Source organism: Eucyclogobius newberryi, unplaced genomic scaffold (assembly GCF_026437365.1).
Source record: "Eucyclogobius newberryi isolate DKJ021-1_F unplaced genomic scaffold, fEucNew1.0.hap1 SCAF_2, whole genome shotgun sequence".
Lineage (NCBI taxonomy): Eukaryota > Metazoa > Chordata > Actinopteri > Gobiiformes > Gobiidae > Eucyclogobius > Eucyclogobius newberryi.
In genome coordinates this window covers 3,272,997-3,290,496 of record NW_027315834.1, presented here as the reverse complement: position 1 = coordinate 3,290,496, position 17,500 = coordinate 3,272,997, and the positions used below count along the sequence as shown (strand labels likewise).

General features: G+C 46.9%; 1 protein-coding gene across 1 annotated transcript in view; it reads left to right on the top strand.

The window, feature by feature from the left end:
- tcf4 (transcription factor 4) overlaps window positions 1–13,180 on the top strand; it is a gene marked incomplete at its 3' end in the record, with an annotated part of 150,377 nt that extends 137,197 nt beyond the window's left edge. Inside the window, exons 6-12 of the mRNA XM_072455467.1 lie at window positions 3,613–3,718; window positions 3,795–3,949; window positions 4,359–4,515; window positions 4,651–4,721; window positions 6,493–6,571; window positions 11,119–11,201; window positions 12,971–13,180. Of these exons, the coding sequence (XP_072311568.1) occupies window positions 3,613–3,718; window positions 3,795–3,949; window positions 4,359–4,515; window positions 4,651–4,721; window positions 6,493–6,571; window positions 11,119–11,201; window positions 12,971–13,180 (861 nt within the window). The remainder of the gene's footprint in view (window positions 1–3,612; window positions 3,719–3,794; window positions 3,950–4,358; window positions 4,516–4,650; window positions 4,722–6,492; window positions 6,572–11,118; window positions 11,202–12,970) is intronic.
- Window positions 13,181–17,500: the final 4,320 nt, after the last annotated feature.

Here is a 17,500-nt window from a genome sequence, read left to right as displayed (position 1 = left end):
TTGTATTATACAGTATTATAGTATTACTGTTACCGCAAGTCCACAGATGATCCTCGTTGGTACAGGTAGAAGCTGATGCTGAGGCGGGTGTAGCTGCCATCGGTGCAGGTGGAGGCTGATGCTGAGGAAGCTGATGCTGAGGCGGGTGTAGCTGCCATCAGTGCAGGTTGAAGCTGATGCTGAGGCGGGTGTAGCTGCCATCAGTGCAGGTTGAAGCTGATGCTGAGGCGGGTGTAGCTGCCATCGGTGCAGGTGGAAGCTGATGCTGAGGCGGGTGTAGCTGCCATCGGTGCAGGTGGAAGCTGATGCTGAGGCGGGTGTAGCTGCCATCGGTGCAGGTGGAAGCTGATGCTGAGGCGGGTGTAGCTGCCATCGGTGCAGGTGGAGGCTGATGCTGAGGAAGCTGATGCTGAGGCGGGTGTAGCTGCCATCAGTGCAGGTTGAAGCTGATGCTGAGGCGGGTGTAGCTGCCATCGGTGCAGGTGGAAGCTGATGCTGAGGCGGGTGTAGCTGCCATCGGTGCAGGTGGAGGCTGATGCTGAGGAAGCTGATGCTGAGGCGGGTGTAGCTGCCATCAGTGCAGGTGGAAGCTGATGCTGAGGAAGCTGATGCTGAGGCGGGTGTAGCTGCCATCGGTGCAGGTGGAAGCTGATGCTGAGGCGGGTGTAGCTGCCATCGGTGCAGGTGGAAGCTGATGCTGAGGCGGGTGTAGCTGCCATCGGTGCAGGTGGAAGCTGATGCTGAGGCGGGTGTAGCTGCCATCGGTGCAGGTGGAAGCTGATGCTGAGGCGGGTGTAGCTGCCATCGGTGCAGGTGGAGGCTGATGCTGAGGAAGCTGATGCTGAGGCGGGTGTAGCTGCCATCAGTGCAGGTGGAAGCTGATGCTGAGGCGGGTGTAGCTGCCATCGGTGCAGGTGGAAGCTGATGCTGAGGCGGGTGTAGCTGCCATCGGTGCAGGTGGAAGCTGATGCTGAGGCGGGTGTAGCTGCCATCGGTGCAGGTGGAAGCTGATGCTGAGGCGGGTGTAGCTGCCATCGGTGCAGGTGGAAGCTGATGCTGAGGCGGGTGTAGCTGCCATCGGTGCAGGTGGAGGCTGATGCTGAGGAAGCTGATGCTGAGGCGGGTGTAGCTGCCATCAGTGCAGGTTGAAGCTGATGCTGAGGCGGGTGTAGCTGCCATCGGTGCAGGTGGAAGCTGATGCTGAGGCGGGTGTAGCTGCCATCGGTGCAGGTGGAAGCTGATGCTGAGGCGGGTGTAGCTGCCATCGGTGCAGGTGGAAGCTGATGCTGAGGCGGGTGTAGCTGCCATCGGTGCAGGTGGAAGCTGATGCTGAGGCGGGTGTAGCTGCCATCAGTGCAGGTTGAAGCTGATGCTGAGGCGGGTGTAGCTGCCATCGGTGCAGGTGGAAGCTGATGCTGAGGCGGGTGTAGCTGCCATCAGTGCAGGTTGAAGCTGATGCTGAGGCGGGTGTAGCTGCCATCGGTGCAGGTGGAAGCTGATGCTGAGGCGGGTGTAGCTGCCATCACTGTCACACTGGAGTAACAGAACCTGTCCATGGAACCTACAGCAGCGTTCACTGAAGCTGAAGGGTGTAGCATTTGTCCCTGTCCTAAGCAGTCGGAGAGACGTTCACTCTTGTGTATCGACTCTACAAAATCATGTTGGAATAAATGTTCATTCCATGTACAGTATTCCAAAGTTGCAGATGCAGAGTTTTCTCTGATTTTTGATCTGATCTTTGCTTGGCTCACGTGTTCCCCATTAGTGGCTGTGCATCTGCTCCGCATTAGGGCGATTGCAGGTTTGGTTTGGGGTTCTTCCGCCGCGCTGAAGCTTGCTGCATGTGTTTCCAATCAAATCTGTAATGAACCTTCAGAGAGCTCAGGCCTCTGTAAAAGTGCAACTCAAAGGCGGCTCGGCGGCTCGGTGGCTCGGCGGCTGGGCGGAGTTCCCGTCTGCCCCTGCACTGGCTCACACTTCAAATGGGCCACAAGTGAAGAGCAGTCAGCCGCCATCAAACGCTGCAGCATCGTGCGCTCCAGCACCGGTGCCCGGCTGAATCAGCCTTCTTTGGGACGGAGACACACGGACATTGCTGTTATATCTGGAATTAAATCAACTGCAACTGTAGAATCAAAAATAAATTGATTTGATTTGATTTTGATTAGAAAACCTGATGATATTTAAACGATAAGAACCGTGCAAACACAACAGAGCAGGAGGAGATAGAAGGGGGACAACACTTATAGGGAACAGGACATTCTTATTCTAGTGTTTGTCACAGGATGAGATTTGAGCTGTGGAATATGGCTAATTACTCTTTCATTCTGCTATTTACGTTTATTGTGTCAGTGGCACAAATTTGATCCTGATATTTTCTATTTCTGTACAATGTGCTTCAAAATGAGTTACCGTGACATTCACGTTCACGAGCATGAAAGATCCACACGGTGAGGGACTGAGCGAGCACATGTGAGCAACAACAGCTCTCGCCAATGTCCGGTCTAACTCAGAACATACTTCTGTTCATACTTTTTTTATTTCAGTTGGCAAAGTGGGTGTAGTTTTCAGAAGACGCAGGCTCCAGATCGTTTTACACAGAGCTAAGTAGTGTTTAGTGGGGCTGTGGAGAGCGGAAGACATGAGTGAGAAGTGATTGAGAAGGAGAGGAATGCAGCGGCCGGCACAGGTGCAGCCGAGTGTCGTGAGAGCGCTTCAGTCCCACATCTGTTTGGAATAAAGACTGCTCACTCTGTGCACCGCAGGAGGAGGGGAGGAACACCTCAGAGAGAATGCATACGCTTTAGCACACAATTATTCACACTCATTTCAATGAAACATATAGAAATACATCCAAGTGATGCAACAAAGTGACCCACACGTACTGTATGTTGTAATGTGCACGTCCAGTGTACAGCTGTTTGTCTCTGGGACGACACACTTCTGCCTGTCTGTGGAACAGTCCAGACCTGTCTGTGGAAGAGTCCAGACCTGTCTGTGGAACAGTCCAGACCTGTCTGTGGAACAGTCCACATTCTGTCTGTGGGACAGTCCACACCTGTCTGTGGGAGGTGTGTCCTCACACTATTCTTGTGTCTCTGTCCATCTTCTCTTTCACCCAAAACAAAAACTGTGCTTTTGTCTCCGTGTGAGGCAAATGTTCTATGTTTTCTGTGTTTGTTGTTATCTTTTCCCATTGTACATTGTTTGTCATTGAAGCTCATGGGTCAGAGGTCAGCTGAGGATCATGTGACGTAGCGATAGCGCGACAGCTGCTGTGCATGTGTTGGCTTCTCATGGCTCAATGTTCACACGCTACACTCGCTCTGCAGTGGAATGGAATGCAGCCGTGTCTCTGGGAGTCAGTGGATGCGGATGCTGTGCTCTGACTCTGGCGTGTTGAGTGTTATGCAGCTGCAGAGCCCCTCACAAACATGCACGCTCACTCAGACCCCTGCTCTTGCTTATATGTACACCACCACTATGTGCATCGCCGTGTGTATGTGCATCGCTTTACCCTGCATGGCTCAGATGTGCGTTAGATTATGGACCATGTTCTGTAAAGTGGTTTCTGTTGCCACACTACAGCTGTGTGCTCTGTGTGTCATGCAGGTGTACGCCCCCTCTGCCAGTTCAGCCGACTACAATAGGGACTCGCCGGGATACCCCAGCTCCAAGCCCCCCAGCTCTGGGTTCCCCGGTTCCTTTTTTATGCCAGGTATGCACACTCCAGACCTGAGTATTGTTCATAGAAATGTGAGAACACGCTTTGACACTTGAGTTCTTCTTATCAGATGGCCACCACAGCAGTGACCCCTGGAGCAGCGGCAGCGGTAGCAGTATGTCCCAGCATGGTGGTTACCACAGCAATATGCTTGGGGGTGGCACCTCAGGCCACACCCCCTCCCAAAACTCCTCCTATTGTGGGATCCACCCCCATGACAGATTGGTAAGCACTGATTATTTGTTCATTTTGAAGTCCACTGTTCAAGTTAAAGTGCATATGACAGGTTAGACTGCACATTCCACTCAAATGTTCCACAACTGTTACCTAGCAACCATAATGTAAACATATTTGGCGTTAAATATTACTTGATAAGACCTTTAAACTGTCAAATTGTGTCAGTTGTGTGTAAAAAGTCTCTGTAGTTTCAATGGCACGTCGCACATTGATGACATACTACTTAAGTATAAAACGATGTAAAACGATTTACCGCAGGTTCTGTACCACCAAACAGAGTCATAATCAGAAAAACAGGGGAACCTGTCATATAGACTTTAATTTGTTCTCTTGCAGCTGTGAACGTGGGCATCAAATAAGCTCATGAAATGTGACTTCAGTTGTTTGTTGTCGTCAGAGTTACCCGCCTCACTCCTCAGCAGACCTCAGCTCCAGTCTACCCCCCATGACCAGCTTCCACAGAGGGAGCGGCTCAACTGGGGGGGCTGGAGGGGGCAGTCACTACAGCACTGCCTCCTGCAGCGCCAGCACCAACGGGACAGACTCCGGCATGGGTAGGATTAGGATATTATCTTATCTAAATGTCATAAAAATAGTGAACATTCCATGTAAACATAAGTAATCAGAAGAGTTTGTGTCCCTCAACAGCAGAAAACAAACTCATTTCAAACTGATCTCCTGTGTTTTAGGAAACAGACCCCAGAGCGGAGCAGCCAGCAGCTCTCAGACTGGAGATGCCTTAGGGAAAGCACTCGCTTCAGTGAGTACACCAGTAACACCAGCATGTTTACTATGTACCACACCTGCCCACCAGGGGGAGCAGGTCATGCAAGCGTCTTCGCAAACTGGCATCTAATTTTGAGTGAGCATGGCAGTTCTGGGACGGCATAAAAAATAGGTTATGTCAGAACATGTGTAAAATGATATGATGAGGCGGGTGTAAATCCTACAGGACGTCAACCATTTTGGATCAAACACTGGAATTAAAAAGTCACACATCATTATCTTTTGATATATCTAACTTTTATCGTTTAAGAGTTCAAAAATAGGAAATAAACATAGATTATTTGACTTCCTGTAGGCTTTAGGACAGGGTCATAATATACAAACCATTACCAACACTCTCTCTGGAAATATTTTCACAATTACATGTTTCCTTTTATGAATTTTTTTAATTAAGGGGCGCCAGAGAGCCGTCTTAAGAGAGACATTTAAAACATACATGTTTTACCAAGTTTGAAGTTAATTTGTCGAAACTGTTGGAGAAGATGTCAAAAGATAAGTTTTAATTCTCAGGAATTGAAAGGAAAATTATACACAATTTCCAGATTAAAAAATAAATACAAAAAGTGCAGTTTTTCAAACGTGTTCAGACCCTGAGGCAATACTATTTTGGGCTTTGTCTCTAGCAGCTTTGTTCAAGCTCAGATTTGATGGAGAGCGTTTGTGAACAGCAGTTTTCAGATCTTCCACAGATTCTGGATTGGATTTAATTCTGGACTTTGACTGGGCCGTTCTAACACATGAATATGTTTGGTTTGAAATCGTTCCATTGTAGCTCTGGCTTCATGTTTAGGCTCGTTGTCCTGCTGAAGGTGAAGCTCCCAGTCTCAAGTATTTTGCAGATGCCAAAAGGTTTTCTTCTCAGATCGCCCTGTATTTGGCTCAGCTCTGAGCAGCTTCACTGTCTATGCTGCACCTCCATGTTTAGGACGGATGCTGTGTTCAGTCATGTGACCTGTTTTATTACACACAGGGTTTGGCTCCCATCGGGTCTGATGAGGCCAACATTGAACTTTTGGCCTCATCAGACCAAATGAGAGAGATTTCTTTCAACAAGGGCGAGGGTCTTGCCGTTCTTCCATAAAGGCCAGATTTCTGTAGTGATGACTAATAGTCGTCCTGTGGACAGATTCCCTGCCCACCTGAGCTGTGGACCTCTGCAGAACTCCAGAGTTCCCAGGGGCCTCTCGGCTGCATCTGTGGTCAGTGCTCTCCTCGTTCGGACAGTAAGTTTTGGTGGAAGGCCATGTCTTGGTTGGTTTGTAGTTGTGCCAGACTCTTTCCATTTCCGCATTATGGATTGAACAGTGCTCCGTGAGGTGTTCAAAGCTTGGGAGATCTTTGTACAACCTAATCCTGCTTTAAACTTCTCCCCATCTTTCTCCTGGTCCTGACTGGTGTTAGATTAGATTACTCTATTTAATCATTAGGTCAATATTCAATCTTTCAGCAATCATCAGGAAACTTCTGACCACTCAGGGTAAAGAGGCTGAATACTTCTCAGTTTCATCATTTTTTAAATCTGTAAATTATGAACAATTTTCCATCCACTTCACAATTATGTGCCACTTTGTGTTGCTTTTTCACAAAAAAGGCCAATACAATTATTTCAGTTTGTGGTTGTGTCATGACAAAATGTGGAAAAGTTCCAGTGGTACAAATCACTGAGCGTTTTAATTCTTATTCTTCTTATTCTTCTTATTATTATTGTTGTAGTTGTTGTTGTATGTGTTTTATTTGATTGACAGATTTATTCTCCAGACCACACAAACAACAGCTTCTCATCAAACCCCTCCACCCCAGTTGGATCTCCGCCCACACTCACCGGTAAGACCCATCTCCTACCAACATCTCACCATGTTAACAGTATCTAACATCGAGTTTCTAACAGAGAAATGTGTCACGAGAACAAGACCTGGACCATTCTTAAACCAGGACTAATCAAAGATCTAGACTGAACAGGTCCAGGGCTGTAGGTTAAGCAGGGTTGCCCAGTCTTCCCTTACAACATAGGCCTACACTACCTTAACTGGCCTAGTCCAATTTCAACCCAACTATTGGGGCGTCATGATTGGAATCTCAAAGACCCCAATAACACCTGTGGAGAGGTGGTCCTGCTGCTGTCCAATCACACTAGGAGCAGACTGGGAGATGCATTCAACTGCAGCAAGTAGAAAGAGACATGTCTCACAAGATATGCTCAAACACCTCTTAATAGAAGCATCCAGGAGGCCTCCAAAGCCTCCTCAGCTGCCTTTCAATGTGAAGGAGCAACAGCTCTGCTCAAAGCTCTGTCTGGACTAACTGCTCTCCTTTCCAGACCTCATGACCATGGGTGGAACTGGGATGGTAAATTGATCAAGAGCTTTGCCTTTTGACTCAGCTCCTTCTTCACCACAACAGTTCTCAGATTTGGAGATGTTTATTTTCACCTGCTTCACAGGCCCCAGTGCCTGCTTCTGTTCCCAAACCACACCCCCTTTAACCCCTGACTGCACCAACTTCTGTCCATAAAGCAGCGTTTGGATCGGGCCGGACAAAGCCCTATGTGTGAACAGTGTAGTACCTGAAGCTGCCCTGTGCTCCCTCTTCTCCCTCCGGGCCTCCAGGGCAGTGGCAGCCTCTCCTCTCTGTTTCAAGTAGAAGTAAAGGGCCAAGAAATGACTCAAGTAAGAGTTCAAAAGTATTCTGGGAAATGACTACCCACGTAACTGTAAGAGTAAATATCTGGACGTAACATCAGATCTGAGATGATGCTCCAGCGACATTGAAGGACATTGGGTTGAAATAAAGTGTCCCTGGGGTGATGGGGGCGGCATTAGCTCAGTGGAAGAGTGCTCATCTTCAGAGAGGTCAGATCCGCAGGTTGGCGGTGCGATCGCAGCTGCCTCATGTGAATACTGTTGTTGTGTCCTTGGGCAAGACACTTAACCCAACTGTCTGCGTACATCTGGTGTCTGAATGGGTGACTGGTTCCTTGATGTAAAGCGCTTTGAGTGCTTTGACGGTAGAAAAGTGCTAAAAATGTGATCATTTACCTTAAACCTCAGAGAATGTTTATGAGTTATGAATAGTTCTTATCGTTAATTTAGTCTAATTGTATAACCAGATAGACAAAAGAATGAGGACAAAAAGTCACTTCTAGACTTAATCACAGTGGAAAGAGGAACCGAAACCATTACTCGAAAAACCGAATATTTAATCTAATATTTTACTCAAGTAAGAGATTGTTGCACTTTAAAATATATTACTCGAGCAGAAAGTATTGTGTCTGAAAATGAGTGCAATTTTATTCAAACATTATCCGAGCAAAGCACTGCCCACCCTAGAAGATTTGCACGCTTTCTACCTCAGATTTAGCTACGAGCTACTCTAGAACCAAAATGTTCAAAATTGCAGAATGGAAGCAACTGGAGGTAAAGGAGAAGCAGACAATGCTTCACCTAATGCTTCAGCCATAACTGCTGTTGAGGTGTGACCATGAAGTATTTAAGAGGTGAAAATCTACTCCAGTGCAAGAGCATATCTGAATTTACGCATTATTACGATTATCATTATGTATGTATTAGTATATGCAAATGTGCCTGTGTGCCGCCCGAGACACAGGGCCAGAGCGAGCGAGGATGATCAGAGATGGATCTGAGGCTGTTCCCACGCTCACTGAGAAAAACAGAGCTCGCTATTAGCACGGAGCTAAAGGTCACAGAAGAGCGCTACAGGAGCTCATAGGGTCCGCTCTGTTTGAGAGGAACTGGTACAGCAAAGGCAGCGTGTGATTACTGTGATCAGTCCTGCATTTGAGACTGACGTGTTCTTTAAAAACAGTATCTGGCTCCACCCTCAGCCCTGTGCTCGTGACACTCTCCTGCTTGCTTCACTGTGAGATGCACGTGTGAAGAGGCCTGAAGTGGGTTACGCACTGGGGCCGACCACGTTGAGGATCAAGTCTATTTTCTTCAGCTCCACGGTTTAGAATGCACCAAACAGGACCAACCCGCACTGACTTATTTTGATCAGAATACTTGATATTTCTACAAATTGTTGCTTTGATACTTGGACGCTGTTGACTTTCACTTTATGCCACTGAAACACTGACAGGAGAAAACCTTTGTTGGACTTGTTCATGCAACAGTTTATGGCGTAATTACACTTGTGATGGAGTAAAACCTTTTGTAAAGTGATGTGACGTGAGCCGAAGAGCGATCCCAGAAAACACCAGAGTTCTGCTTTAGAATAAATGGCTATTTTAGTTTTAATGAAGAACCTTTATTCCACAAACTTTATTCCACAAACTCAGCTGTGGGCGGAGCTGTGATGTGGAATCAGCCCTACATTTACTTTTGGAAGACATTTTACTTTTCAAAGTAAAGTAACAGTCTCTTACTTGAGTAAAAGTGTTTCTCGTCCCACTGTAAAATTCAAAAGTGTTTTGTTGACAATATGAAATGATTTGAACATTTTGTTTCTTGCACCGCTTCTTCAGATATGATTTACATTTTTGTTCTCTTTGGAAATACCAGACTCTGTGATTACAAAAACTCATCAATCCTAAATCAGATTATGAATACATTTACATCTAAATGTTACACAATACTCACAATATTAACATCTTTAAGTATTGTTACTCTTGAGTACATATACCACGGTGGCGGTGCCAGCAGCAGATACAGGAAGTCAGAGGAACCCTTTCTATTGTTAAGTGGTTTTGGTCATTATTGCTGTTACATTGAATTGAATGTGACTCATGATCTACATATATTATAATGAGGAAAATAAGTATTTGAACTCCATGTGATTTTGCAAGTTCACCCACTTAGAAATTATGGAAGAATCTGAAATTTTCATTATAGATGCATTTCCACTGAGACAGAATCTAAAAATATATGGAAATTTATTTGTATGTAATTGCTGCAAATAAGTATTTGAACACCTGCCAATGAGCAAGAATTCGATCTCTCAAAGACCTGTTAGTCTGCCTTTATACAGTCCACCTCTGCTCCACTTGTTCATCTAAATGAGTTTGTGCTCATTAGCTGCATAAAGACCCCGTTCCCCCCCCACAGTCAGTCAGACTCCACCCACTGCCATGGACAAGACCAAAGAGCTGTCAGAAGACCCCACAGACTGAACTGTAGACCTCCACAAGGCTGGAAAGAGCTACGGGCGATTGACAAACAGCTTTAGTGAAACGAGATCAACTGTTGGAGCGATTGTTAGAAACTGGAAGAGGCTAAAGATGATGTCACTCTCCCTCGGACTGGGGCTCCATGTAAGGTCTCACCTCGTGGGGTTCAGTGATGATAAGAAAGGTGAGGAATCAGCCCAGAACGTCAGGAGGAGCTGGTCAATGACCTGAAGAGAGCTGGGACCACAGTTTCAAAGGTTACTATGGAAACACACCACACCGTCATGGTTTAAAATCATGCATCGCACAGAAGGTTCCCCTGCTTAAGTCAGCACATGTCCAGGCCTGTCTGAAGTTTGCAGTGACCATCTGGATGATCCAGAGGAGTCATCATGGGAGAAAGTCATGTGGTCAGAGGAGACCAGAACAGGACATTTTGGTATAAACTCCACTCGCCCAAAGGACCATCAGTGAAGCATGGGAGTGGAAACATCCTGCTTTAGGGTCTTTTCTGCAGAGGACAGGACGACTGCACTGTATATGAATGGGGTCATGAATTGGGAGATTTTGAGCAACAACCTCCTTCCCTCAGTCAGAGCATTGAAGATGGGGCGTGGCTGAGTCAACATGACATGACCTGAAGCACACAGCCAGGAGAACCAAGGAGTGGCTCTGTAAGAAGCATCTCAAGGTTCGGGAGTGGTCTAGCCAGTCTCCAGACCTAAATCCAATAGAAAATCTTTGGAGAAGCTGAAACTCTGTGTTGCTCAGCAACAGCCCTGAAACCTGACAGATCTAGAGAGGATCTTTGTGGAGGCGTGGCCAGAATCCTGCTGCAGTGTGTGCAAACCTGGTCCAGAGCTACAGGAAACCTTTGACCTCTGTAACTGTAAACAAAGACTTCTATATTATATATTCTATATTATATATATATATATATATTTATATCAATATTAACATTCTCAGGTGTTCAAATACTTACAACTAAATTATTTAAAAATCATACATTCTGTCTCTCACTTTCCCCTCCATAATTTCTTGCTAAATTGCAGGCTCAAAATACTTCTTTTCCTCACAGTATATTGTGTAGTTTATCACTTAATATCGTAAAGAAAATATACATTTAAACATCATATTTATATGATACATTGGATTGATATAGCACTGTTTTGGACACTGAACAATGTGTGTTTGGACTCACAAGAATTATTTTTGATGTACAATGTATCTTTTGGTTGTTTGTGAGCAGCAGCCCCCAGTTCAGCTGCTTGGTCGAGAAATGGAGGACAAGGAGCCCCGTCGCCCAACTACGAAACCCCCCTCCACTCTCTGGTACAGGCCACACAGTGTTCACAAGTACTCTGTACATTTGTCTCAGGAATATCTTACAACATTCAGCCTGTCATGTCCTTTATGTCCTCTCAACATTTAAGCTTTCGCCTGGAATCAACTAAATGTTCCAGTCTGCACATAATGGCGTTTTGAAGTAAACTGCAGAAAAAGTCAAATTGATTTATCTCAATTTAAATGTTTTTCCTATGCAGCTGCAGTGTCTCGCCTTGTCAACAGTCAACATGCACTTTTCTAACAGTTTTATTTTGACCTCCATCCATTTTGTGGTGCTTATTCAAATCAAGAAAACGCAAAGGTTTGACATCATTCTTATTCAAAAGTGCACATGGTAATCTTTACAGAGGAGGGTCAGCCGTTTGTCTCTACGGAAATGGTTTTGCTTGAACATAAGAAATAAAGAACATTAAGATATAAAACAATACAAAAATCTAAGAAATAAATAGCTTTGTATACCTTGTAATAGTTATATGTGGACACTGTTGCACAAAGCTGCAGTCCATATTCAAAGTCTGAAAAGGTTTATTGCCATTACAACATTCACAGCCTGGAAGTTGCTTCAGTGATTCGATGCAACATAAAACAATTCATTATAATGATGCTAAATATGATGAAAAACAATTTAAATTTACAAATAAATCGTACGGTACACTAAATTTACAGGTAAGTTTACAGAAGTTGGGCAGAAAGTGAACAGTGCAGTGAGTGATTAAATTATGGTTAGCTCCACATTAGCTCCACATTAGCTCCACATTAGCTCCACTTTTACTCTAACTCTAACATTCACCGTCTCCTTTCTTTCCTCGCTCAAGTCTGTAAAGTCATGACGCGCGTCAGCATCTTTCAGCCCTCGACACTTGCGCCAGCAGCACACACAGCAGCGCTGAGCAGCGCGGGGGAGGGGCAGCTGCTGCAAATGACGAGTTATACTGAAAAAAAAAGCTATATAGCTATTGGAAATTAAAAATATAAATTAGAAATATGTCGGTGTAATCCCTCATTCGTCCAGGCGTGTTCCATAGTAGAAAAAGCTTCAGTTGTAGTCATCTGGACTCAGTTTGAAAAAGTAGACGTTTCGACTCTCATCCAAGAGTCATTGTCAATAAAAGAATTTAGATCGAGAACTCCGATATTAATACTGTTCTGTGGTAAGACCCGCCCATTGGGAGGAGCCTTCCTGAAGTAGAAAGAGTTGTTGGTTTCAACAGAAAGGGGGGAGTTTCTGTTGAAACAAACAACTCTTTCTACTTCAGGAAGGCTCCTCCCAATGGGCGGGTCTTACCACAGAACAGTATTAATATCGGAGTTCTCGACCTAAATTCTGTTATTGACAATGACTCTTGGATGAGAGTCGAAACGTCTACTTTTTCAAACTGAGTCCAGATGACTACAACTGAAGCTTTTTCTACTATAAATTAGAAATGTTTTTTGGGCCAGATTAAAACGTCTGGGGGGCTGGATGCAGCCCACGGGCCGCATATTTGACAGCCCTGTTCTATAGTATGGCATTTAACCTTTATTGCCATGGAGTCAAGCAGGTGGCCCATCCCTCAAAAGTGATACACACACACATTAATCTGCAATTTGTGATTAATAAACTGAACTAAATCTACTATAATCTCTCTATCTTTTGTATTGTTCTAAACATGGAATTGTACAACATGCTACATTACAAATATTGTCCTTTTGTCCCTTTGTCCTGTGCTGTTTGTGAACACGCTAATACGAGCGCCTGGGTGTGTGCTTTGCAGCAGACCCGTATCGAAGACCGGCTGGAGCGCTTGGACGACGCCATCCATGTGCTGCGGAGTCATGCGGTGGGGCCCTCTACTGGTCTGAATGCACATAGCGATGTTCACAGTCTTCTGGGAGCGCACAACGGCATCATGGCATCTCTGGAGTCCACCTATGGCTCAGGCCTGCTGTCCAGTCGTCACTCGCTCATGGTAGGCCTGCCCGGAGTAGGGTTGGTGGTTGATTCAGGTTGGGTTGTTGGGCTGTTGGGTGGTTGGGTGCTTGGGTGCTTGGGTGCTTGGGTGGCTGGGTGGTTGGGTGGTTGGTTGGGTTGTTGGGTGGTTGGGTTGCTGGGTTGTTGGGTGGTTGGGTTGTTGGGTGGTTGGGTTGCTGGGTTGTTGGGTGGTTGGGTTGTTGGGTGGTTGGGTTGCTGAGTTGTTGGGTGGTTGGGTTGCTGGGTGGTTGGGTTGCTGAGTTGTTGGGTGGTTGGGTTGTTGGGTTGCTGAGTGGTTGGGTGGTTGGGTTGCTGGGTGGTTGGGTGGTTGGGTTGTTGGGTTGCTGAGTTGTTGGGTGGTTGGGTTGTTGGGTTGCTGGGTTGCTGGGTGGTTGGGTTGTTGGGTTGCTGGGTTGCTGGGTTGTTGGGTGGTTGGGTTGTTGGGTGGTTGGGTTGCTGAGTTGTTGGGTGGTTGGGTTGCTGGGTGGTTGGGTTGCTGAGTTGTTGGGTGGTTGGGTTGTTGGGTTGCTGGGTTGTTGGGTGGTTGGGTTGTTGGGTGGTTGGGTTGCTGAGTTGTTGGGTGGTTGGGTTGCTGGGTGGTTGGGTTGCTGAGTTGTTGGGTGGTTGGGTTGTTGGGTTGCTGAGTGGTTGGGTGGTTGGGTTGCTGGGTGGTTGGGTGGTTGGGTTGTTGGGTTGCTGAGTTGTTGGGTGGTTGGGTTGCTGGGTTGCTGGGTGGTTGGGTTGTTGGGTTGCTGGGTTGCTGAGTTGTTGGGTGGTTGGGTTGTTGGGTGGTTGGGTTGTTGGGTTGCTAGGTTGCTGAGTTGTTGGGTTGTTGGGTTGCTGGGTTTCTGGGTGGTTGGGTTGTGGGGTGGTTGGGTTGCTGGGTTGTTGGGTGGTTGGGTTGTTGGGTTGTTGGGTTGCTGAGTTGTTGGGTGGTTGGGTTGTTGGGTTGTTGGGTTGCTGAGTTGTTGGGTGGTTGGGTTGTTGGGTTGCTGAGTTGTTGGGTGGTTGGGTTGTTGGGTTGTTGGGTTGCTGAGTTGTTGGGTGGTTGGGTTGTTGGGTTGTTGGGTTGCTGAGTTGTTGGGTGGTTGGGTTGTTGGGTTGCTGAGTTGTTGGGTTGTTGGGTTGTTGGGTTGCTGAGTTGTTGGGTGGTAACCTCTCAAACCATGTGAAAAGTACTTTCAATTTTTCAGTTCAATTCAGAAGTGGAGTAGTAAGTACAGATACACGCTCACAATTGTAGTGAAACAAAAGTAAAAAGTATCCTCTGTACTGAAGTATGTAAGAAAGTAAGTACAGATAGCTAAAAAGAACAGTACTTTTACTTTTGTACTTTGTTACGTTCCACAACTGGTGCATACAATCATGAGGAAAGACCCAGCTGCCTCTGTGAGTGTGTGAGTGTGTGTGTGTGTGTGTTCTGGGGCATGTGTGTTGCACCTGTTTTCTGGAGCCATGACTTCAGCTCTCAGGCCTTCAGTGAAAAACACAACAAATCTCTTCCAGCTGTGCCCCAGAGTCCTCACACCCGCTCTCCTGCTGCACTTGGACTTTCTCCCCAGTTTCCTATGTGAGTTTAGTGCTGGTTTCGTCCTGGTTTAGTCCTGGTTTCGTCCTGGTTTAGACCTGGTTTAGTCCTGGTTTAGTCCTGGTTTAGACCTGGTTTAGACCTGGTTTAGTCCTGGTTTAGACCTGGTTTAGACCTGGTTTAGTCCTGGTTTAGTCCTGGTTTAGACCTGGTTTAGACCTGGTTTAGTCCTGGTTTAGTCCTGGTTTAGTCCTGGTTTAGACCTGGTTTAGTCGTGGTTTAGACCTGGTTTAGACCTGGTTTAGTCGTGGTTTAGTCTTGGTCTAGTCCTGGTTTAGACCTGGTTTAGACCTGGTTTAGTCGTGGTCTAGTCCTGGTTTAGACCTGGTTTAGTCCTGGTTTAGACCTGGTTTAGTCTTGGTCTAGTCCTGGTTTAGACCTGGTTTAGTCCTAGTTTAGACCTGGTTTAGTCTTGGTTTAGACCTGGTTTAGTCTTGGTTTAGTCCTCGTTTATTCCTGGCTCAGTACTGGTTTCTACCGTACTTTTCGGGCAAAGAAGACAAAATAGAAGACAAAATAACTCGCACCTGTCAACAAGCTGCAGGTGCTCTCATTGTAACATGAGATATTTAAACATAAAGAACATAAATATAGTACATTATATATATATATAGTATATAATATGGTACCACTGTCCACTGTCCACTGACGTCTTCTTCTACAGCGTGTCAAACGCTTGAGCTTCCTACTAGAGCGCCCCCGGTGGCCGTTAGCTAGTAAAGCTTTAGCATCGTTGTAATGACCACAGGGTTCAAAGTGCTTAAAGTCCTAAAAGAAGGTTATGTTTATGCCAGTTTTAGTCTTGGTTTAGTTTAATGTCCTAGTTTAATTCTGACATATATAGTGACTTATGAGGTTTAATGTTGTCTCTAAGATTAGACAGTATTAGACGGAGCCGCACACAGCCGCTCAGAGCTGCTCAGAGCCGCCCAGTATTAGACGGAGCTGCACAGAGCCGCTCAGAGCTGCTCAGAGCCGCACAGTATTAAACAGAGCCGTAGAGTATCAGACGTAGAGTGTAGTAAGAGTGCGATCACAGCTAATTCCTTTTGAAGAATTGCCGCCAGCTCGTCCTGACAGACTTTATTTCTCAGCCGCCGCAGCCGCCGCAGCCGCCGCTCTTGACCCAGAAATCTCCTCGCGGTTAATTAGCTCGTTCACACGGCTCCCGCAGGAAGATTGAAAAAGTCCCCGACAAAACCTGTGCAATTCTTCTGTCTCTTTCAATAAAACAAAGCAAATGGAATATATGCAAAATGGAAAGTTCATCAAAAGTTTGGCCGGAGAAACGAGGAGCAGTTTCATCATCAGAGCCGGATGATGTCCAAAAAGACATTTATATCTTGTCTCTTATTGTGCGTATGGATAGTTATATTGTGTGTAATAGAGTGGCTTTGCTGTGGTCTGCATGTCCCGCTCTCAGGCCAGGACAGTGTGGACCCGGGACAGCGTGGACCCGGGACAGCGTGGACCCGGGACAGTGTGGACCCGGGACAGCGTGGACCCGGGATAGCGTAGACCCGGGACAGCGTGGACCCGGGATAGCGTAGACCCGGGACAGTGTGGACCCGGGACAGTGTGGACCCGGGACAGCGTGGACCCGGGACAGTGTGGACAGTGTGGACCCGGGACAGTGTGGACAGTGTGGACCCGGGACAGTGTGGACCCGGGACAGCGTGGACCTGGGACAGCGTGGACCCGGAACAGCGTGGACCCGGGACAGTGTGGACCCGGGACAGCGTGGACAGTGTGGACCCGGGACAGCGTGGACCCGGGACAGCGTGGACCCGGGACACAGCGGACCCGGGACAGCGTGGACCCGGGACAGTGTGGACCCGGGACAGTGTGGACCCGGGACAGCGTGGACCCGGGACAGTGTGGACCCGGGACAGTGTGGACCCGGGACAGTGTGGACCCGGGACAGTGTGGACCCTGCACTTTCTCTCAAGCGCATCCAAAAGCTACATCATTAGCATGGGGCTAACACACAAACTGTCGTCCAACTGTAAATATAGTGTGAGATTATCATCACACAATATGTCTTTTTATTTATATATGACATTTTAGAATAACTTGATTTCAACGATGACCCAGATAAAGGTGATTTTCTGTCCGGTGCTACGTCCACGAGGACATTGTGTCGCGTCCGCGGCGGCGCCAGCTGTCCAAACTCACGTGTCCGTCTGTCCTTGAACGTGGCGTGTTCGCGGGAGCAAAGCTGATTAAACCAAGACATGTGCAACAAACATCCTCTCACTTCCTGACCAAACACCACCGAGTCTGTTCTGCACATTTTTCCACAGTGTTCTCTCGTTTCCCTCCCTCTTTCCCTCTTTCCCTCTTTCCCTCTTTCCCTCTTTCCCTTCATACTCTTTCTCCCATGTTTCTCTGTCCGTCCACTCCAGTCTCTCCCTTCCCTCTTTGCTCCCTTATTCCACCTGTCGGTCTCCTTTCCTTTCTTTCTTTTTCTTCTCTTTTGTTTCTTCCTCTCTCTCGTTCTTCTCTCTCTCTCCTTCCACATGTGTCTCTCATCCATTTCTCTCTTCTTACTGTGTCACTGTTTTTTGTTTTTCCCTCCCTCCCTCTCACGTTGTCTCTTTTTCTTTTCCATTCCTCTTCCTCTCTTTTCTCTCGTGCCCTCTTTTTTTCCTCTCCTCTCTCTCAAGTCCTCTCCCTCCCTCCTTCTCTCCTCCCCTCCCTCCCTCTCTCCTTCTCTCCTCCCTCCCCTCCCTCCCTCCTTCTCTC